Source organism: Natrix helvetica, assembly GCF_964273705.1.
Source record: "Natrix helvetica genome assembly, chromosome: 5".
Classification (NCBI taxonomy): Eukaryota; Metazoa; Chordata; class Lepidosauria; order Squamata; family Natricidae; genus Natrix; species Natrix helvetica.
Window position 1 is genome coordinate 110,939,512 of NC_138551.1, and position 22,917 is coordinate 110,962,428.

At 42.9% G+C, this 22,917-nt stretch overlaps 1 protein-coding gene across 10 annotated transcripts in view; it reads right to left on the reverse strand.

The window, feature by feature from the left end:
- The window catches only part of OGDHL (oxoglutarate dehydrogenase L), a 113,874-nt gene that overhangs the window by 58,450 nt on the left and 32,507 nt on the right, over nucleotides 1–22,917 (reverse strand). For 7 of the 10 annotated variants that reach the window (XM_081955346.1, XM_081955349.1, XM_081955344.1 and 4 more), the window contains exons 13-16: nucleotides 14,371–14,473; nucleotides 9,960–10,088; nucleotides 7,408–7,558; nucleotides 5,229–5,356 (exon numbers count right to left, since the gene is read on the reverse strand). In XM_081955346.1, the coding sequence (XP_081811472.1) occupies nucleotides 5,229–5,356; nucleotides 7,408–7,558; nucleotides 9,960–10,088; nucleotides 14,371–14,473 (511 nt within the window). Of the gene's footprint in view, nucleotides 1–5,228; nucleotides 5,357–7,407; nucleotides 7,559–9,959; nucleotides 10,089–14,370; nucleotides 14,474–15,739; nucleotides 15,958–22,917 lie in introns of those variants that run through there. The other 3 variants (XM_081955351.1, XR_014175565.1, XM_081955352.1) reach the window with 3 other exon arrangements.

Here is a 22,917-nt window from a genome sequence, read left to right on the forward strand (position 1 = left end):
GACTCAGGCATCTATTCTGGACATCTGCAGAGCGGCCACGTGGGCATCACCCACAGCTTTTATTAGAAACTACAAGATCGATTCCTTTGCCTCTGCCGAAGCCTCCTTTGGAGGAAGAGTTTTGCAGAAGGTTATTGAGGCTCCGGACAATGCTACTTCTTCCCGCCCTGGGACACAATAGCTTGGGCATGTCCCTTCCTTGGACTCTCCAAGCAGCGCACTGGAGAATGACCATTGTCTTACCTGAACGGTCGTTCTCGGGGCGCTGCGGGAGAGTCCAAGACCCGCCCAGGGTTGTTGGATAGCATCGAGACTCTCTTTGTATACAGGTGCGAGCTGAGGGCGTCTTAGTCGGACAAGACCTCGTTTTTAAAACTGATCCTGAAGAGGCAAAGGAGGCGTGACCAGAGGGGAAAAATCTACTCAGTCCTTGGGCAAACAGGCTGTGTTAACCCTTCCTTGGACTCTCCCGCAGCGCCTCGAGAACGACCGTTCAGGTAAGACAACGGTCATTCTCATCATGCACCAATAATTATAAAGTGAAGCCTCTAGCCGTGCCTGCCTGCCTCAGACAGAAAAGTTATCCTCTCCCCGTTGCACAGGCAATTCAGGACCATATTGTCAAATATTTGAAAATAGGCGTTCTAAGAACAATACAATCCCCCTGGAATACCCGAATTCTACCCATACCACAACCTGATGGCTCCTACAGGCCAGTTCAAGACCTGAGGATTGTGAATCTCGCCACAGTCACGGTCCATGCCATTGTTCCCAACCCATATACCCTTTTGAGCCTGATCCCAGCCTCAGCCAATTGGTTCTCAGTGGTAGATTTGAAGGACGCCTTCTTCATCATCTCAATACATAGAAACAGTCAAAAACTGTTTGCTTTTGAGTGGGAAGACCCAGTAACAGGTTGAAAGAGGCAGTATGCTTGGACTAGGCTTCCCCAAAGATTTAAAAATTCACCTACCCTTTTTGGTGAAGCCTTAGCCTCAGACCTAGAAGATTTCCAGCCTTGCAAAGACGTAGATGTGCTACTCCAATATGTAGATGATATCTTAGTAACCGGACAGACGAAGGAGACTTGTTGGGAAAATACCAATCAACTGCTTCATCTGTTAATGGACAAGGGCTATCATGCCTCAAGGCAAAAAGCTCAGCTGGTAAAGCCCCAAGTTAAATACTTAGTGTACACCATAAGTCGAGGACAGAGGACAGAGGGCATAGGACACGAGCAAAAAGAAGCTGTGTGCCGAATTACTGAACCAACGACTAGAAAGAGTTACAGGGATTTTTGGACACGGCAGGATATTGCAGGATATGGATTCCAAACTTTGCGCTTCTAGCCAAGCCTCTTTATGAGTCCACGAAGGGGGGTGAGGAAGAATCCTTTGTTTGGGGTTTAAAAGAGAAATGGGCGTTCGAAGCCTTAAAGTTAGAATTATCTCATGCCTCGGTAATGGGACTCCCCAATCTGGAAAAACCCTTTAATCTCTTTGAGGATACAAAAGGCAGCACGGCTCTGGGAGTCCTGACACAAGAAAAGGGAAGTAGGCAACAACCTGTGGCTTATCTATCCAAACAGTTGGATTGTGTCGCAAAAGGCTGGCCAGGACTTGGGCCAGTTCTGGAGCCTGGGAAAGACTGATGGATGCTCAGCATCGGACACAGAGATAGCACCAGGGCCGTTCAGCATTTCCCAGCCACTGGAGAGACAGCTGCCTGGAGTCAGAGATGAGTGAGGAGGAAGAACAGCTGGGGCTTGTTCTAGATGTGCGTATGTGCAGAGCAGATAGGAGAAATGAACAACGGAGGACAAGGAGTCGACTCGGGAAGCAAAGCACACATGGACGCTGAATGGCCCCTTCCTGGCTGGGGAATAAATAGAAAGAAAGGGAAGTAGTTGTCGTAGGAGACAACACTTCATATTTCTGGAGATTTTGCTCATTGTGTTTCATGCGACAAAGACTGCCTTGCCAGAACTGAGGTTTGTCTATTTGAACTGACTTAATTTTCAGCCTTTCAGCTGGGAGCTCATGGCCTTGCAATTATCGTAACAAGACTGATAAGGCCTATTGCTTCAGTTAAATCCTTGCAGGACTCTTGCCTGGACTTTGTGGGTGAATGCAGTTAATTCATAATGTAAATAAAGAGGGGGTTTTCTTTGCAAGAAGTCTGTTTCTTGCTTCTGTGAAGGCTGGGTCAGAACAATCTTCAGCTGCCAGCTGAAGACCAATAGAGATGGGGTTTTTAATGCTCAGCCTTTGCACAACCTCGAGGCTGGCCTGCTCTTGGAAAAGAAAGGAAGAAAAAGAAATAGGGAAAAAAAGTGAGGGGAAGATTTCTGTAGCTTCTTCAGAATGGAGGGGAAAAGTCTCCCCAACATTTTTCCCTCCACCCTGGCATTGTACCAGGAGCCGGGACACAATTAATGGTGGCATCGCTTGTTCTCCGTCGAAATGAAACAAACAAACAAACAAACTGGAGACGGATGCCCGGCATTGTCGTTTTCAAAAGTTTCCAGATGGGAAGAAAGTGCCTTTGCGGCAGCACAAAAACAATTTAAAAAAACAGGCTCCATTTTTCTCTGTAGCCAAATATTTTTGACCAAAATGGAGGGTTAGCCGCAAAACTCAGCACGCTCAGAAAAACCAACGCCCAGGAGTCTCCAAGACTCCTTACACTGCCTTGAGGAACGGGCACTGAACTCTGGGGGGACTGTCCCGCAGATCGACCGATGTTTTGGGGAGCGCTGGCTCCTGAATCTGAGAAGACGCGCCACTACTGCACTTCGCCTCAGGAGTCCACAGTAGGCAACCAATGTGATCTCTGTACATAGATATCTATCCACCAGGCCACACAGCATAGAGACTTTGCTGAGACAGGTTCATTAAAGACGGATGACCTGACTTCCTTCCCCATGTTCCACTGCATTTTAAGTGCACGCCACACCTTCCTCCTCCAAAGAGAGCTTGGTTGGATATCTTGACAGAAAAGATGGCGGGGGGGGGAGTTGGGATGGGGGGGGAAAGCCAAAAAGCAGAGAAATTTGGGAAAGGGTGAGTGGAGCCAGAAGGGAACAGGAGGAAGGTGTGGCATGTACTTAAAATGCAGTGGAACATGGGGAAGGTCCTCAGCTGGCAGCTGAAGATTGTTTTGACCCAGCCTTCGCAGAAGCAAGAAATAGACTCCTCGCAAAGAAAAATCCTTTTTATTTACATTGTGAATTAACTGCATTCACCCACAAAGTCCAGGCAAGAGTCCTGCAAGGAGTTAACTGAAGCAATAGGCCTTATCAGTCTTGTTATGATAATTGCAAGGCCGTGAGCTCCCAGCTGAAAGGCTGAAAATTAAGTCAGTTCAAATAGACAAACCTCAGTTCTGGCAAGGCAGTCTTTGTCGCACGAAACACAATGAGCAAAATCTCCAGAAATAAGAAGTGTTGTCTCCTATGACAACCACTTCCCTTTCTTTCTATTTATTCTCCAGCCAGAAAGGGGCCATTCAGCATCCATGTGTGCTTTGCTTCCCGAGTTGACTCCTTGTCCTCCGTTGTTCATCTCTCCTATCTGCTCTGCACATACGCACATCTGGAACAGGCCCCAGCTGTTCTTCCTCCTCACTCATCTCTGACTCCAGGCAGCTGTCTCTCCAGTGGCTGGGAAATGCTGGATGGTGCTATCTCTGTGTCCGATGCTGAGCATCCATCAGAGTCTTTCCCAGGCTCCAGAACTGGCCCAAGTTCTTCCGCAACCTCTTCATCATCCAAGTCTGCTGGCAGCTATGCTGGCAGCTGGTAGCCTGGCAGTAGCACCAGGCAGACCCTTCATATCTTTCAAAATCTCCACATTCTTCCTGAATTGACAACTCTAACAACTGAGGCGTTCAACAAGGACACTATATCTATTATGCAGGGACACTCCAAAAGCTTCGTGTTTACATCCACGGCTCTGAATCTACCAGATCCAACCGATGTCCATTCTATCCTTCTCCTGCAGGGTCTCTGCGGAAGACAGAGGCTGATAGCAGGGCAGCTCAACAGAACAAACTGGCTGAGTTGGCCGGCTGAGTTGTTCAGCCTGAAGAGCACAAACGAAAGACTCCGGAGAAGAAATCTGTCCATGTCAGCCAGCAGTCTGTTTATTAGTAGGCCAGTATCCAAACTTAAAAAGAGTGCCACAAAAGAGTGCAAAATAAGTCTCGTACTGAACTAAACCAAACATTCTAAAATAAAATTGTAATCACACAAACACTTACCAAGGAGAATTTTTGCTGTTTTCAAATTACTGATGTTTAAGATTATAATTTTGCTCAGATGAACATTTCTGGTCAGAAGGTCAAATGCCTGAACAGAGTCAGTGCAAATACATATTCTCTTGCAGACTCCCTGTTTGTGATTTTTAGTTGTATGATTCATAAGCCATTAGGTGTGCAGGTCGCTAGCTTGATCTACTTGATAAAGTCCCAGTTTTCTCCAACCTACCTTGAGCCACTCCTCCCAGCAACCTCTAGTGCAACGCAAATGCAATGCAAATGCAACCAGTGTCTGAGTAAATAAGTAAAATATTTTCTGCTTATGAGACTATATTTTCTTCTTGCCGCAGTTATCATTAAATATGTCTTCCTATGAGAAGGATACTAGATATTTTAACATTGTCATGGCCCCAGCAACTAAAGCAAAGGTTATGAAAACAATATTTTTATCTGAGGAGCCCATTGTAACTATCTTTGTACCAATATACTTAAAAGTCAATTAAAAGAATTCGTGAAACATCAAATAGTTCCATAACTTTTGCCTAATTATAATATTTGCTACTGCAATTTTATATCTTATTGTAATATACATCTTTTATCTCTTTTTTCAAGGAATTCCAGGAAGCAGATGTTATTTCATTTTTAAAAAATTTAAACCACGCTATTAAAAATGTTAAAGCCATTATTCTCCCACTTTCATACCCATCATAACACTCATACCATAAGCCTCTTTATTTGCTTTTCTCTTTTACAATTTTTACAACTCACTCCTTTTATGCTATATATATAAATGGTATTTCATTTAGAGAATATAACGCTGAAGGTTTTTTTTTAAAAAAAGAGCCACAAGTTGTCTTTAGAAAAATCTAATAAATACAATGACATGATATCAAAATATAGTTCAATCTGATTATCAAAGCTATGCGCATCCATTTAAACTAAATAACTCCAAAGAAAACCATCTAACTTACCCAAAACTCCGTATTCTGAAAGAGAGCTATTGCACACAGTATAAGAAGCCTGTTCCTCCCACAGGTGATTCATAGGAACACAAGTCCTTTTGTCCACATTTTGATCATGCAGCACATGGTGGCGATGGCTACCAAAGTTTTCAGCAAGCCAGTTGAAAAGAATTTGGGGGGGGAAATGCAATGGAGATGTGAAACACTGAACATTTGGCAACCTAAAATGTATTACTGCAAGAACTTTCATTGAGTCCCAAAGGTGCTTTTCCAAAAGGCGACTGGGCTTTTCTCTTTGAAAATGTTTTGCTTCTCATCCAAGAACTGAAGAAACTTCTTGAAACAGAAGCAAAAAGTTTTCAAAGAAAAAACAAGGGAAGTCCAGTTGCCTTTTGGGAAAGCAACTTTGGGGCAACCATGACCTGGATGATGGAGGATCTCCATAGGCAACTCTCATTGAGTAGTCTCTCTCTGACCATTGCAAGGATTCAGGCCAAGATATGGTGGTTTGCCTTTAACCAAAGGAATTTCCAACCTTACATTCAACTTAAATCAGGGCTGTCCTTGCTGGCGTCTCACATGCTTTCCCAACCTGAAGATTGCATGAATGCACAACTGATGTCAATATACTGACATCAAAAATTCTTTAAAAAATAATAATTTGGAGGAATGGAATGAAGCCCTTAAACGGGATGCTGCTCCCTCTCAGCCACAAAAGGTAACTTTGGCACCATTGTTATGCAATGCATGAAGTTTTTCGAGATAAGCAGTTATACTCCATAAAATATAAAGTGTGGAAGCTATTACACAACATGGCTGCTTTCCCTCAAATTACGGCTGCGAAATTCTATCGCTCATTGCTTTTAGACATGAGCAGTTTGCCTCGTGCCTCCTTGGTTTCACCTGCTTAAGCAATGCTCAAGGCCGTTGCATTCTTTGCTACCCTCCCTGCACACATTGACTGCCTAGAAGCCCCTGGAGCACCATTAAGCAGCATTAGAATGGGGCACCCAGGACCGTTCTAAAAACAGAGATGACTGAAGTAATTACTGTAATCCATTAACTCCCCAAGCAAGACTAACTGACTGAAACACACCAATATGTTCAACTTCTAGAACCATGAAAGGAAAAAAGGGGCCATTACCCTGAAAATAGCTATTCTGAGGACATATGCTTCCCAAGCTGCAGGCAGGAGCTTTGATCTCCTGATGCAACTAGCAAAAAGCTCTTAGCAAAGTGTAACTCTGAAACAAATTAAGATGATAAAAAACGAGACCAGCTTGGCTCAAAGGTGAGAGAATGACTATGAAAAGCTAATTGAGAGAGCAAATTTACGGTAGTTCGCTTCTCACCTCATTTAAAAACAAAAGAGCAAGCTTGAATGCTGAACTAGTTTTCAGAATAAAACAGGGAGGAGTTAGCCCATAATAAATAACGATTTCTGTAGGGGGTGGGTAATCTTTGTCATTTTTACTAAACCATATGGAGAGAGAGACAATTATTCCTTTGGAAATTGTAAAATTTTAAATCATATTTATAAAGCAAATGATCATTAGAATAGCAATTTCTGAATGGTGTCCACATTTCTTTGAAAGCTGACGTGACACTCTCATCATCAAAATTTCATGCAGTTTTTTTTCTGTTATCCACATTTAAACAAAAAAAGTCTATTCCTGACACTTCTAAGAATTCTTGCAGTCAGTTTCTGCAAGAAATTCGGAAATTTGTATTCTGCTGCCCATGTAAGTGTATCTTGCTTTTAACTAACATTCCGAGCATTACAGAAAATATGCATGCCAACAACGCACACTAATTTTGAAGCAGACCAATATGAGCACCAACTCTTACTGAAACATTTATGTTTGTCCGAAAGGTAACTTGGCTTTCTTGGGTTTTTTTCCCTTGAAAATGTTTCACTTCTCACCTAAGAAGCTTCTTCCATTCTGATTGAATGGTGGAGAATAGAAGGATTTATATACTTTGCAGTTCTTTGCAATCCTTGCATTCCCCACTTTCGGTCAGAACTGAAGAAGTTTCTTGGATGAGAAGCAAAACATTTTCAAGGGAAAAGCCAAGAAAGTCAGTTGTCTTTTAGAAAAGCGTCATTGGGACAACCTAGATGATGGATTTATCTCCATAAATTTTTTATGCTTTCTCCCCAATGCATGGCAGATGATTGACAACTCACCTGAAAGTCCCCCGTTCTACATCCTGACCACTTAACCGGACATGAATGCCCTCTTTCAATAAGGACCCAAAGGCCGCGTATTCTCCCAGGGCCCAGTCAACAACCCGGTTTGTGGTCATTTCTAGTCGACTTTTCAAAATCCGAGAAAGTCCTAAAGATGGCATGAGAAAAAAGGAGTCGTGATTGGAGACCTATTTACTTGTTCTCACTCACAAAGCAAAACCAGAAGGAGGAAGAAGTATATTATATTAAATATTATGCTCGTTCGCCACATTGAGTTACTTATAAAATAAAGGTGGGGATAAAAATCTAATAAATACATAAATACCATCTAGATCAGTTATCCCAAAGAGCTGAAAGACATAATACAAGGATTCCAAGGTGGTCTCATTAAACTTTTAATTCACTTTCCTTCTTGACTATTATGCATTTCTGCTAGCTGCTGCACTCCGATTCAACGCACAAAACTTCCATGCAATTAAGTTCCTGCTAGGTTCCAGTCCTGTCTTATTATTTACCTTGTCGGTGTTAAATCACATAATACTTTGAGTATACATATAAAGCCTCACAATAATTGATACCTTAATCCTCCTTACACCTCATACTGATAATATATTTGTGTTTAAAACTGAATCCTTAGACCGGTATCTATCTTCCCCAAACATCTAAGCATTCACCTCTCACTTTTGTTACCATTGTAAACCTCTGCCTGTTTGATTTAAATGCCTACCTTTTTTATTTTAAATGAAATAAGCAACAAAATAAGTATATTTTGTTGCACACACATACATACCAGGGGTGTCTTACCCACCCACCCCAGTATTTGTTTCCAGAGGTTGTCATCTGTAATTTCAACCAAACCTGGTACACAGATGACTTACTCTCTGGAGAAAAATACTGTGGGGGGTAAGACACCCTTGATGTGTGTGTGTTTGTGTGTGTGTGTGTGTGTTAAAGCATAACTCTGAAATGCCTGGTCCATTAAGAAGAGCGAGTGCGGCATCCCAGAGTGGCAATTGTTTGTGATGTCACTTCCTTCACAGCTTCCTCTGACATTTGCCCTCCAGTGGACCAATGGGGAAGCACCTGATGGATTTGGGGCAAAGTGCCACGATAGTAGACATGGCAGGAAAGATGAGCGCATGGGAGGGGAAGGGAGAGGGCAGGGATGATTGGCCTGGGAGTTGGGGGAAGAAAGGCCCCTGTCAATGGCTCCCTGTCAGATAAATGCTTTGACGCCTATAAATACCCAGGCAATGCTGGGTTACCCGCTAGTTAACAAATAAAGCCCATTCTGCATTTCCTTCATGGAAGAATGAATGACTTGCTAAGTTTGTGACATTTCGCAAAAGAAGCAAAAGCTCTGTGAATACTTACTGGACCAAGCAAGATTTCACTTTGTTGCAACTGACAGTTTCAACTCTAGTATGTCTGATAAACTAAAATCAAATCAGTAAATTGTCTCTTCAACATTAGAAACATTTACAGATGCTCATAAAGTAACAAGCAGAAGGTTACTTTTCAGTGATCCAGAAATGTCTATCTGGATTTAACCAAATATTCATCTATCAAACTTTCTAGCAACTATAGAACTGCTATTAGCCATACTTTGTATGCATGACTTCCTTCAAATGCTTCCTAATGAGTAATTATATTGTAACTTAGTAAGAACATTTTTGTTAATTGCATGCCACTTGGACACAAAACATTAGAGAATTATAATTGAAAGCATTGCAATAAAGCCTTCTCGGGAATTGTAATTGCCCAAACCTCCTGTGGATCAATCTCAAAGGAAGGAAAATAAATTAATAAAATATAGCCAGCTGATTGAATAATTTGCTATTAGACCTACACAACATGACTAGAGATACAAAGATGTGAAAATGTGTTTAGTTAGTTCATGAGAAAGTTGACTCCTTAGAGAAGCTGGACAGTGGTTAGGAGAACCTGTTGAAGCAGAGGAGTTTTAAATGTAGGGATACAGAAACATTGGAGTAGATACAACTTTTGATTTCCTTCACAACCCTGCTTTTCTGGCTTATTTCTTCTTTCTACTTTTTTTAAAATAGTCCATCATCAAAAACATTTTTTCTTTAAACTTTGCATGTTCGCTTGGAGGAATGTGCAGGTACAATGAGCTCCACTATAAAAGGCACAAAACTCGTGTTTACATTAAATAAGAACATCTGCTATTACTGTATTTACTTTATTACCTTATTACTTCATTTACCGTTGAGCTAGCACTAATTCCAACGTGATATTTGCCTAGGTCATTAAAGCTAATGATTTCTTCCTGATGGTTTCATTCAGTTTCTTAGAAAAGCCTAATTAATGAACCTGACATTCAAATTCGATATTAAGATTCAAACAGTGATAATGCCCAGTGCTAGCGTGGAGTGAAGTGGGAGTAAATGCTTCCTCTTCAGAAAACCATCATTGGAACCAGGGAGAAAAGGAAAGGTTGCATCTTTGTGGGATCCAAGGCCCAGCACTGTCTAGAAGAGAAGAGAAGCGAATGTTCCCAACCCGGAAGGAAGGAAGCTGTTCCTCACCTCCATGTATTTTGAAGCCTTCAAGGGGCACAGAGCTGGCAACTTGGCCAATATGTGTCAGTAGCTCCTCAGGGATGCCTGTGGGAGGACAGGTCATACTCTTCGGTTCTCCATCCAAGTTAAAAAACCCTAGAAAATAAAGACATTTGGAAAAGTATGCAAAACCATTGAGTCTCTCTCTTTCCCTCCCTCCCTCTCTCTCTCTCTTCATGAATTGCAGCAAAAGGTGCCACAAAAGAACAGAGCTGGAAGGGACCTTGGAGGTCTTTTAGTCCAACCACCTACTCAAGCAAGAGGCCCTATACCCAGGATGGTGAACCTATGGCACGGGTGCCACAGGTGGCATGTGGAGCCATTTGTCAGGGCACGCGAGGCGTTGCCTTGTCAGCTGGCCAGCGTGCACGCACGAGCTGGCCAGCTGAGTTCAGCCTTTTTAAAAGCCATTTTTCGCCCTCCCCAGGCTCCAGATGCTTTATAGGAGCCTGGGGAAGGCAAAAACAGCCTCCCTCCTCCCCCCCCGGCTTCCCTGAAGCCTCCGGGAGCACAAAAAAACAGCCCTATAGGCAAACCGGAAGCTCAGCAACGGACTTCCAGTTTGCTCTTAGGGTCGGTTTAAGCCTCCGGAGCCTTCAGGGAAACCTCCTGAAGGCCCCTGAAGGCTCCGGAGGACAAAAAACGGCCCTACGAGCAAACTGGAAGCCAGTTTTGGTTTGCTCGTAGAGTCTTTTTTAGTCCTCCGGAGCCTTCAGGGAAGCCTCTTCAAGGTCCCTGAAGGCTCCAGATGGCCTCCGGGGGGCAGGGGCCTTTTTTTGCCCTCCCCAGGCTCCTATGGGGAGGGCAAAAAAAGCATGCAAAAAATGGGGGGGGGAAGCGCCTGTCATGTGCACATGAGCACTGGGGGGGTTGCGCATTGCATTATGAGTGTGGCATGCCCACACACAACCCCCCTGTACTCCCTCCACTTATGGCATGCGGGCCAAAAAATGTTTGCCATCACTGCCCTATACTATTCCAGACAAATGGCTGTGCAGCCTCTTCTTAAAAGTCTCCAGTGTTGGAGCACCCACAACTTCTGAAGGCAAGCCCTTCCACTGGTTCATTTTTCTCAATGATTATAGGTTATAAGTATGTTAAATTCTCAGTGCCCATTTATATCTTCTCAGGCCAAATTAGAAATTAATATAACACTGATCCAACTTAATCATTAATCAGAATAGAGCTGGAAGGGAGACTATTGCTGTTCCGCGTTGGGTGCAAACTGAAGTGGTGGAAACATGGACATGAGGGCCATTTCCCTATACTGAAATCTCCCTGATAGCAGCATTATCTCCATCTTCTCCTCTTCCCACCACTTCAGATTTCACCCAATGTGAAGCAGGAATACTCTGTAAAAGACTGGATATTATTAGCTTAGGGCTGTCTTGGTATTTCACTATCAAGTCACGGGGGAAAAGTGCAGGGGAAAGGGTCAAAAGAAAAAGAAAAGCATTGAATCCCAACTGCCATCCCACCACTGCGGCCCCGCTTTGCTTTGATGGCAGCCTGTCCTAAAGTATGGGGGATGGGGAGGATATAGGGAGGAGAGATGACAAGAACCAGAAGAGCCAACCGGAGACCACGGTTGAACAACCCAAGGACACAAGCATAGGAACGGAGTGGGAATGCCCACCAAAGAGACACTAAATTTTAGAACTGTTACCAAAACAACTGGTTTGAACCTTATTGGACATTACACAAAGATGACAAAGGCGGTGGGGAAGAGCCTGGGAGAAGAGAAAGTTACTGGGTTTATGTGGGAATCCTCAGATCTTGCTTTGCTTATGCTGTAACCACTTGGCTTTGAGTAAAAGTACACCTTTTACTACAAATGGAAATACAGACCAATCAGCCTAACATCAGGAAGATTCTGGAAAATATAATTAAGAAATAGATCTGCCAACATCTAGAAATGAGTAAAGTAATAACTAGCAGCCAGCACGGGTTTGTTAAAAACAGATAATGCCAAATTAATCTTATTTCATTCTTCAACATAGTGACTAAATTAGTAGACCAGTGAAATACTGTGGACGTAATATACTTAGACTTCAGTAAGGCATTCGACAAAATAGACCACAACCTACTTCTTGGTAAGCTAAAAAAACGTAAGATAGATAGCTTTACCACCAGATGGATTTGCAATTGGAGAAACCATACTCAACAAGTAGTGCTTAATGGGTCTAAGTCTACATGGAGAGAAATAAGCAGTGGAGTACCACAAGGTTCCATTTTAGGCCCAGTTCTCTTCAAACTCTTCATAAACAACTTAGATGAGGGAATAGAATGGGAATTTACCAAATTTGCAGGTAATACTAAGCTGGCAGGAATAGCTAACACCCTAGAAGATAGGCTCAAGATCCAGGTGGATCTTGACAGACTTGAACACTGGGTCCTATCTAACAAATGAAAGTCAATGTAGAGAAAAGTAAAGTCTTACATTTAGGTAAGAAAAACCAAAAGCACACATATAAACTGGGTGAAACCAGGCTTAATAGCAGTGACTGTGAGAGGGATTTTGGAGTCTGAGTGGACAACCAACTAAATAGGAGCCAGTCGTGTGCTGCAGCAGCCAAAAAAGCCAATGCAATCCTAAAATGCATTAACGGATGGATACAATCAAGATCACTTGTGGTACTAATACCACTCTACAAAGACCACACCTAGAATATTGCATCCAGTTTTGATCAACCACACTATAAAAAGATGTTGAGACTCTAGAAAAAGTGCAGAGAAAAGCAACCAAGATGATTAGAGGACTGGAGATTAAAACATATTAAGAACAGTTACAGGAAGTGGGCATGGCTAGTCTAGTGAACAGAAGGACCAGGGGAGACATGATAGCAGTCTTCTAATACTTGAAGGGCTGCCACAGAGTGGAATGGGGTCAAGCTATTTTCCAAGGCACCTGAAAATCAGACAAGGATGGATGGAAACTGATCAAGGAGAGATTCAACCTAGAAATAAGGAGAAATTTTCTGACAGTGAAAACAATCAACCAATGGAACAGAAGTTGCCTTCAGGAGTTGTGGGAGCTTCATCCCTGGAGGCTTTCAAGAAGAGACTGCCATTTGTCGGAAATGGTGTAGGGTCTCCTGCTTGGGCCGGGTGTTGGACTAGATTACCTAGAAGGTCCCTTCCAGCTCTGTTAATCTAATCTTTCCTGAATATCCAAGCTGGGACAAGCTTGACAATAAGGTAACATACAACCCAGTGGTGGGTTCCAGATCCCGTTGCAACCGGTACGGTGCAATAGGGCCAGGTGCCCACCACATGAACGCGCACAGCAGACACGCACACACGCGTACTTACTGCCCACGACGCATCTGCAACACTCCAGCTGCTCGGCGGAGCACCGCGCAGGCACCATACACTCCGTGAGCGTGCGCGGAAGTCCCGAAAACCTCAAATACCGGTAAGAAGCATGGGCGGGCGGGTGGACCCTCCGGAGCACTGTACCTGGTGCTCCTGGCAGGCACTGGTATGCCCATACCGGGGCGTACCAGTCGTAACCCACCACTGATACCACTTTAACTTTTACTTTTACATAATAATATATACTAGCCATTTCTATAATAACAAACTTTTATTCTATAATAACAATCTAAACAGCAAAACCCAAAATTGATTTTTCCCCATCTCCTGCACAAAGTCCAAAAGTGCTTTCCAAGAAGAAACAAAGTTAATTGTATTCTTTTCTTTAATCAAATTTATTGCAAAATTTTACTTCCGAGGCCAAAGTCCCTGAGAAAGGGCTCAACCTCTTACACCACATCAGACCCACTGATTAATATTATATATTCTGAGATATTATGTACTTATTCAGGCATATTGCCCAGCCAACTTTTGATGATTTCTATGGAGATGACAAACCACTTTTAGGCTGAAAAGACTTTCTGGCTTGGTTGTTTCAGAGACCTTAACAGAAAGATATGATTAGGATAGAAGATGGATATATTTTTAACCTCTTTTGTGGGGAGGGAGATTTGCTGAAGGTACCACTTCCATTTTGTTTCTCAAACATGCTGGCAACAGCTTCTGTTTTGCAAATTTAATATTTGAAGAGGTCCACAAAGGGACAAATGTAGGATGAATTAGGGAAAAAAATAATAAGAAAGCTGTCACCACAACAAAGGATGCTGGGGAGTGTGTGTGCGTGTGTGTGTGTAAACAGTCAAGTGGGCACCCATAATTGAGCCAATGGGATTTCGCCCCTTTTTTCATGTTTCACATGCCGATGCCCTTGATCACCCCAACAATAACAATATTTAACCAATCAAAATACATTACGTGCACCATTAACCATGCTTGGGGTGGGGGTGGGGGGAGAATACTGAAAAGCTGAGCATCTCAATGCAGTTGCCAACAACCTTGTTACCTGGCCATGGGGAATCCAGCCAGTGTTTAATACGGAGAATTTTATTATCTTTGGACCTGGTGTAAGCTTCTTCACAGATCTTATCATACTTTGCAATTTCTTCCTGTAGAATAGAAGGAGGGCGAGGGAGAAATCACAGATTGGAACTAGTGGTTCAATCAGAGAGTGAGTTTTTAACCAACTCTTATCCAGAATCAATCTTTTGTCTCCTCTTTTGCATTTTCTGTTTTTTTCCCTTGAGTAATGCTGACAGCCTTCTTGATGTGGATTAAATCTTGTCCACAAGTAAATGAGTGCCAATCCACTGATTAAATATCAGTATGGGAAAGGAACCATCACATTATTTCCAAATCTAAGCAACAAGACTAATTTGATACACTAAGAGACATTATATCCATCTTGGTTGTACAGATGTAACACTAAAGTCCAAATGTGATGTATCTAAAAGCTAGCAGCCATAGTCCTAGGCTGAAAACTATGATTAACTGCAGTTTCAACAGAAGAAAGACTATTCAGTTGCAAACATTCATCTACCCAACATTCTTATTATTTCCCAAATCTGCATGACTATCTTCCCAGAAACATATCAGAACTATCTGTATACTCAAGTCTATCAACCACGTCTTGCTCATTTATGATTTATAAATCACCCAGAAGATCATGTGTAGATTTTAGAAGGCCCTCAACCATGGCCATGCTGGATGCAGCTTAGGAAGGATGTGACCCCGTGAGTCCTTCATCGTGACCCCGTGAGTGATGCAGCCTTCTGCTGCCCTAATCATTATTCAGTCCCTGAGGTTACACCATTATATTCTAAAACTGAAGTCCTCACTTGACCAATGAGCTCACCTGATGTTTCTTCAGACCCCTACCTCCTAATATTTAATCCACTGTGAGGATAAAGAGATGCCCCCCTCCTCACCATGAACAAGGGTTAGGGTTAGGGACCAGAGGAACAACAGGGTATACAAGCAAAAACAAATAAATAGAATCCCATTGTGGTTTTTTTTAAATCACCATAGTACATGAGAGACGTCTGGCCTTCCAAGTTACAATGACTAGGATTCAATATCAAGCCAATTATTTGGGGAAGAATAGGGGAAAAACACTATAGAAGCAATGTTTCTTTGATCCCAGGCAAAAGAAATGCAATAATAATTTAAATGACATCTGGCTACTCTTCTTTAAGAGCCTGAAGCAAGTTTTCTAAAGTAACTTTGCTTGACAAGGCACCAGTGGTGGGATTCAAAATTTTTTACTACCGGTTTTGTGGGTGTGGCTTGGTGGATGTGGCTGGGTGGCCATGATTGGGTGGGTGTCAGTGTTCCAAATATGCAGAAATAAATCAGAGTCCAAAGCAGAGTTATCCTTAAAGTTCCAATTTAATAAAACAGACATGTTGGCACATCTGTGAAATTCCAACTCAGAAGTAACTTCCTGGAATTCCACCCAGTTGAAAGTTCATAATCTTATGCCCACTCCCATAAATCCATCACATGGTCCAATCTTCTTCTTCGACCCCAACAACTCCACCCCGCTGATTCCGGTCAGGTGTCGAGGTGCGGAGACAAACAATGACCTTGGCTTCTATAAAGGAATGACAACAACACATTCCACAATTCTACTCCTTTCTATTCTCCCCCTCCCAATTACTAAAATAATGAAACAGTATAGTGAAATGAAAGAAAGTGTGGCAGGCCAAAGATTCTTAAAGGAACCACTGCAGGCCTGACAGGCAGCCTCTCTTCAAAAAGAAAACAGTTTCTAGAAAAGAGAATTAAAATTAGAAGTTACCATACACAATTAACCACCTCTGCCTCCCCCAGGGGGACCCTTTGGCTTGTCGGGGAACTTCTCATGGAATATTTTCACTAAGTTATCCACTTTTAGATCCCAACTTTTCACCCACATAGCTTCAGACAATGCACTAAATATTGTAAGCGACCTCTATACAGTCTGGTATCTAAGATTTTTTTCATCTCATAATGTGTTTCCCCTTCTACCACTACAAGAGGAGGGGGAGCTTGGGTGGATGGCCTTATGCTAGATCCCATTATTGGTTTCAACAAGCTACAATGGAATATCGGGTAGATTTTCCCTAGAATTCTGGGTAGGCTGAGTCGAACTGTAACTGGGTTAATTGTCTTATCTATTGGGAAAGGACCTAGAAATCTTGGACCTAATTTCTTACTAGGAATCTTATGTATTTAGTAGACACAAAAACTTTGTCCCCCACCCGAAAGGGGGGTTGGAGGGAGCGATGTTTATCAGCTTGCTTCTTGTAGGCTTCTGCCGCATCTGCTAGGGCCTTCTTCGCATTTTCCCATCCCTTCTGTAGTGTGTCCATCCATTCATTCAGAAACATGGAGGAGGGAGGATCTTTAGGCAGCTCAGGCATAGGAACGAATTCCATGTCACTGGTAATCTGGAAAGGAGTTAATCCGGTACTGCTGTGGACCACATTATTATATGCCACTTCGGTGAAGGGTAGGAAGTCCAACCAGTTTTCTTGCTGATAGTCCACATAACACCGGATGTATTGTTCCACCATCGCATTGGCCCTCTCTGCTGCCCCATTTGTGCTGGGATGAAATGCTGAGCAGAGTCCCTGTGTAGACCCAATAGATTTGAGGAACTCTCTCCAGAATTTGGCGGTGAACTGAACTCCGCGATCTGAAATGATCCTTTTTGGCACCCCATGCAGGCGATAAATGTGTTTCACAAACATTTTCACTAATTTCTTTGTGGATGGCAGGCCTGAACAAGCGATGAAATGTGCTTACTTGGAAAACAAATCAATAACTGTCCAGATTACTCTATTACTGCTGCTGTCTGGGAGCTCGACGATGAAGTCCACTGCTATCTCTTCCCATGGTCGGCTAGGGCTGGCCACTCGTTGCACTAGTCCAGGGGGCTTTCCCGGCCAGGTTTTCATCGTGGCACAAGTAACACAGCTTTTTACATAATCTTGCACCTCCGATTTCATCTTTGGCCACCAAAATTGACGCCTGGCGAGGTGGAGAGTTTTTAGGAATCCGAAAGGGCCTCCTAGTTTCGCATCATGACTCCGCTGTAGCACTTGAAGCCTCATCTCTTCAGGGATGGACAGTTTGGACCCTTCCAGGCTAAGCCATCACTCATCGTTAGGATGTCCTTGTTGTTGTTGAACCATGGGTCTGTCCAGAGGGCCGCTTTCAGCTCGGTCTTCAGCTTATTTTGGCTTCGAGCGGTGACTTGAGCTGCCTTTTGGTGAGTGGGAGATATGATGGGGTGGATAACATCTTCCTTCTTACTGTCAAACTGGGGTTTTCTCGACAGAGCATCTGCTAACAAGTTCTTTCCTACGGGGATGTGTTTAATTTCGAATTTGAACCTTTGGAAATATTGGGCCCAGCGAACTTGTTTGGGGGATAACTTCCGATGGGCAAGGAGAGCTTCGAGGTTTTTATGATCAGTCCAGACCTCGAACAGTATATTCCAGGAGATGTCTCCAGGAGAGCATGCTCCACCTGATCGTGAATGCCTCTTTCTCCCAAATGGCCCACCTTCTTTCAGTAACGGTGAGTTTCTTGGAGATGTAAGCGCATGGGAAGAGGTGGCCTTCTTTACTCTTTTGCAGTAGTACCGCGGCTATCGCGACATCACTGGCATCCGTTTGGATTATGAATGGTCGCTCTGGATCGGTGTGTTGCAATATGGGCTCTTGGGCAAAGAGCTGTTTCAGTTTCTCAAAGGCTTTTTGACAGTCCATTGTCCATTTTAATGGTTGGTTTGCTTTCGGCTTTGTTGGGGAAGGGCCCGTCTTTAATAGCTCAGTCAATGGTAGGGCAATTTCAGCGAAGGTCGGAATGAACTATCTATAAAAATTTGCAAATCCAAGGAAGCTTTGCAGTTGCTTGCGAGTGCTTGGAGGTTTCCAATCTAACACCGCTTTCACTTTTCCTGGATCCATTTCTACCCCTTCGTTGGAGATACGATACCCCAGGTAATCTAGTGAGGTCTTGTGGAACTCACACTTCAACAATTTTGCATACAGTTTGGCAGCTAGAAGTTTTTTCAGGACTTGCCGTACCAGTTTCACGTGTTCTTCCAGGGTCTCAGAGAAGATCAAGATGTCATCTAAATAGAGGAGTACTCCGCGGTACAGGTGGTCATGTAAGCACTTCATTTATGTACTGCATGAATACTGCAGGTGCTCCTTGTAGTCCAAAAGGCCTGACTTTGTACTGGAAACTGCCCAGGGGAGTGTTAAAAGCGGTCTTCCACTCATCCCCTTTTTGGATTCGTATACGGTAATACGCCTCTCTCAAGTCCAGCTTGGTAAACATCTTGCCTTTAGCCAAGTGGTTCAACATATAGACCAATGCACAGAGTATGAGGAATAAACAGGGCGAATTAGAAATTCAAGTAAAAGAGGGCAGATACGATATTATTGCCATTACAGAAACTTGGTGGGATGAAACCGACAAATGGAACATACAGCTAGAAGGATTTAAATTATTTAAAAGAAATAGACCAAATAAAAGAGGAGGTGGAGTTGCAGTATATATAAAAAATAACTACGTCTCTAAGAAATAGAGCACAACAATGATGAGAACTATCTTGAATGCATTTGGGTCAATATTAAAGGTTGTGGGGGAAATGACATTGCCATAGGTCTATACTACAGGCCACCCAACCAAGCAGAGGAAGTAGATGAACTTTTTGCTAGTCAGCTAACTAAGGTATGTAGGAAGCACACCACAATAGTAATGGGAGATTTTAACTACCCTGACATCAACTGGGAAACAAACTCTGCACCAAGTGGAAGATCCAACAGGTTCCTAACAAACCTAGCAGACAACTTTGTTTTCCAAAAAGTAGAGAAGGGAACAAGGGGATCAGCCATATTGGACTTAATTCTCACTAATAGAGAGGAAATGATAGAAGGTGTTGAAGCCATAAGAACCCTGGGGGCAAGTGACCATGCAATATTGGAATTCAACGTTATGCAAACACAAGTAGTAGAACAAAGTCAAACTAGAGTCTTAGACTTTAAGAAAGCTAATTTCAATAAACTTAGAGAGAGCTTGGGAAAAATTCCATGGATGAGAATCCTCAAGGGGAAAACAACTCAAGAAGCTTGGGAAATTTTGAAAAATGAGATTACAAAAGCCCAGTCTAGCACAATACCAATGAAAAAGAAAAATAACAGCTCCCAAAAGAAACCAGCATGGCTGCATAAAGAACTATCTGACAAACTGAAAGACAAAAAACGTAAGTATAAAAAGTGGAAGGAGGGGGACATAACTAAGGCAGAATATCAGCAAATAGCTCGAGCCTGTAAAGTGAAGTGAGGAAAGCTCACAATGAAGAAAGGCTCGCCACAAAAGTAAAAATTAACAAAAAAAGCTTCTTCCAACATGTTAAAAACAAGAAAAAAGTTAAGGAAACAATTGGTCCATTGCTAGGAGAAAGTGGCAAGAAGGTGACAAGCAACAGGGAAAAAGCAGAACTATTTAACTCATGTTTTGCATCTGTCTTTACACAAAGGGATAAAACAGTCTAACCTATCAAAAGCAGCACCACAATCAGATTAGGAACACAAATTGAAATAGGGAAGAAAATGGTAAGTGAGCACCTGTCTACCCTAGAGTTCAAATCACCAGGACCGGATGGATTACACCCCAGGGTTCTGAAGGAACTAGCAGACAAGATCTCAGAACCACTGAATTATATCTTTCAGAGATCCTGGAACACCGGGGAACTACCAGAGGACTGGAAAAGAGCTGATGTGGTTCCCATCTTCAAAAAAGGGAAAAAAATTAGATCCAGGAAACTACAGACCTATCAACCTGACCCTCAATACCAGGAAAGATTCTGGAAAAAATAATCAAGCAATGAATTTGCGAACACCTAGAAGCAAACAAAGTAATAGCCAAAAGACAACATGGATTTGTCAAAAACAGATCATGCCAGACTAATCTTATTGCATTCTTTGATAATGTGACAAAATTAGTGGACCTGAGGAATGCCGTCGATATAGTTTACTTGGACTTCAGTAAGGCTTTTGATAAGGTAGACCATAACCTATTACTAGATAAAGTAGAAGAATGTGGGTTAGACAGCATCACCACCAGATGGATTCGTAACTGGCTGACCAACCGCACTCAATGTGTAGTTCTCAATGGAACTGCATCTACATGGAGGGAAGTATGCAGTGGAGTACCCCAAGGCTCTGTTTTAGGCCCAGTACTCTTTAACATCTTCATCAATGATTTGGATGAGGGAATAAATGGGGAACTCATCAAATTTGCAGATGACACCAAGCTGGCAGGAATAGTCAACACTCCAGAAGATAGGCTTAAGATACAGAAGGATCTTAAGAGTGATAGAATCAAGATCACGTGAAGTGTTAATACCACTTTATAATGCCTTGGTAAGGCCACACTTGGAATACTGCATTCAGTTCTGGTCGCCACGATGTAAAAAAGATGTGGAGATTCTAGAAAGAGTGCAGAGAAGAGCAACAAAGATGATTAAGGGACTGGAGACTAAAACGTATGAAGAACGGTTGCAGGAACTGGGTATGTTTAGCTTAAGAGAAAGAAGGACTAGGGGAGACATGATAGCATTGTTCCAATATCTCAGGGGTTGCCACAAAGAAGAGGGAGTCAAACTATTCTCCAAGGCACCTGAGGGTAGAACAAGAAGCAATGGGTGGAAACTAATCAAAGAGAGAAGCAACTTAGAACTGAGGAGAAATTTCCTGACAGATAGAACAATTAATCAGTAGAACAGCTTGCCTCCAGAAGTTGTGAATGCCCCAACACTGGAAGTCTTTAAGAAGATGTTGGATAGCTATTTGTCTGAAACGGTATAGGGTTTCCTGCCTGGGCAGGGGGTTGGACTAGAAGACCTCCAAGGTCCCTTCCAACTCTACTATTGTATTGTATTGTATTATATCTTTCATGAGGGGGAGGGGGATAGGCGTTCTTTTCGCATACCGCATTCAAAGCTCGTAGATCCACACAGAGGCGAACTCCCCCATCTTTCTTTTCTCTGAAGAGCCGCTACTTTCGATTTTGCTGGTTCAATAAAACACCTTTTTCAATTGGTGTCGATGTAGTTCCTCAATTCCATCATCTCCTTGGGAGTCATAGAGTACATTTTTGGCTTTGGTAAGGTTGCCCCAGGTTTGAAGTCTATTGCACAATCTGTGGGGCGGTGAGGTAGAAGGTAGTTTCCGTCTTCCTCACTTAACACCTCCACCAGAGGGGCCCGAGGGATTTGATTTCACTCACGTTTAGCCATCCGAATTGGTCTTGGAGGTCCATCAAAGAATGGCTGCGTGAGGTTGGCTGGGATCTTCATTCATTAGAGCTTCTGGCCATCCTCCAGTAATCTGTCGGAGTTCCCCTGGTTCCCCCCTCTCCTTCTTGCAGGCATTCTTGGGAAACTATAAATCCTGAGGCTTTATCTCGCAGGTCTAATTCCGTCTGCGAGGGAAGTCTAGGGTTTGATTCCTTTCGCCGGGCTCCCAGCCGGAGTTCCTTTTCTCTAGCTTCTGCAGCTTCAACCATTTCTTTAGAACGCACATAGATAGTATCGACAAACACAAGCGATCCGTTATCCTTAGCCTTCTCTGCTGCATTCTTTTCTTCCTCCATCTTCACTGAAATTTCGTCCTGCCCAGGATTGGGTCAGACTGGGATTCACTACCCCTATAAAAGTAAAATTTTTATAGGGAGAGGCGGAATAATGTCATTGTTCCAAATATCATGCAGAAATTAATCAGAGTTTAAGGCAGAGTTATCCTTAAAGTTCCAATTTAATAAAACAGACATGTTGGCACATCTGTGAAATTCCAACTCTGAAGTCACTTCCTGGAATTCCACCCAGTTGAAAGTTCATAATCTTATGCCCACTCCCATAAATCCATCACATGGTCCAATCTTCTTCTTTGACCCCAACAACTCCACCCCGCTGGTTCCAGTCAGGTGTCGAGGTTCAGAGACAAAAGATGACCTTGGCTTCTATAAAGGAATGACAACAACACATTCCACAATTCTACTCCTTTCTATTCTCCCCCTCCCAATTACTACAATGATGAAACAGTATAGTGAAATGAAAGAAAGTGTGGCAGGCCAAAGATTCTTAAAGGAACCACTGCAGGCCTGACAGGGGGTTTGGCTGGATGGTCATATGATTGAGTGGGTGTGGCTGGGTGGTCATGTGATTGAGTGGGTGTGGTCAACTTGACATTACTCACGTCAAGAGGCGCCCTTGTAAAGATATTCATACAGCACTTCATTTATCAATTGCATGAACACCGCTGGTGCCCCCTGTAACCCGAACGGGAGCACACTAAACTAGAAACAATGCAAAGGGCAATTGAAGGCCATCTTCCACTCCTCCCCTTCCTTAATTCAAACTCTGTAGTAAGCTTCTCTGAAGCCCAGCTTAGTGAAAATTTTCCGTTTGGTCAGATGAGCTAACATGATCTTCATCAGGGGTGACGGGTAAACATTTTCTACGCAAATGGCATTAAGGTTTTTGTAGTCAACA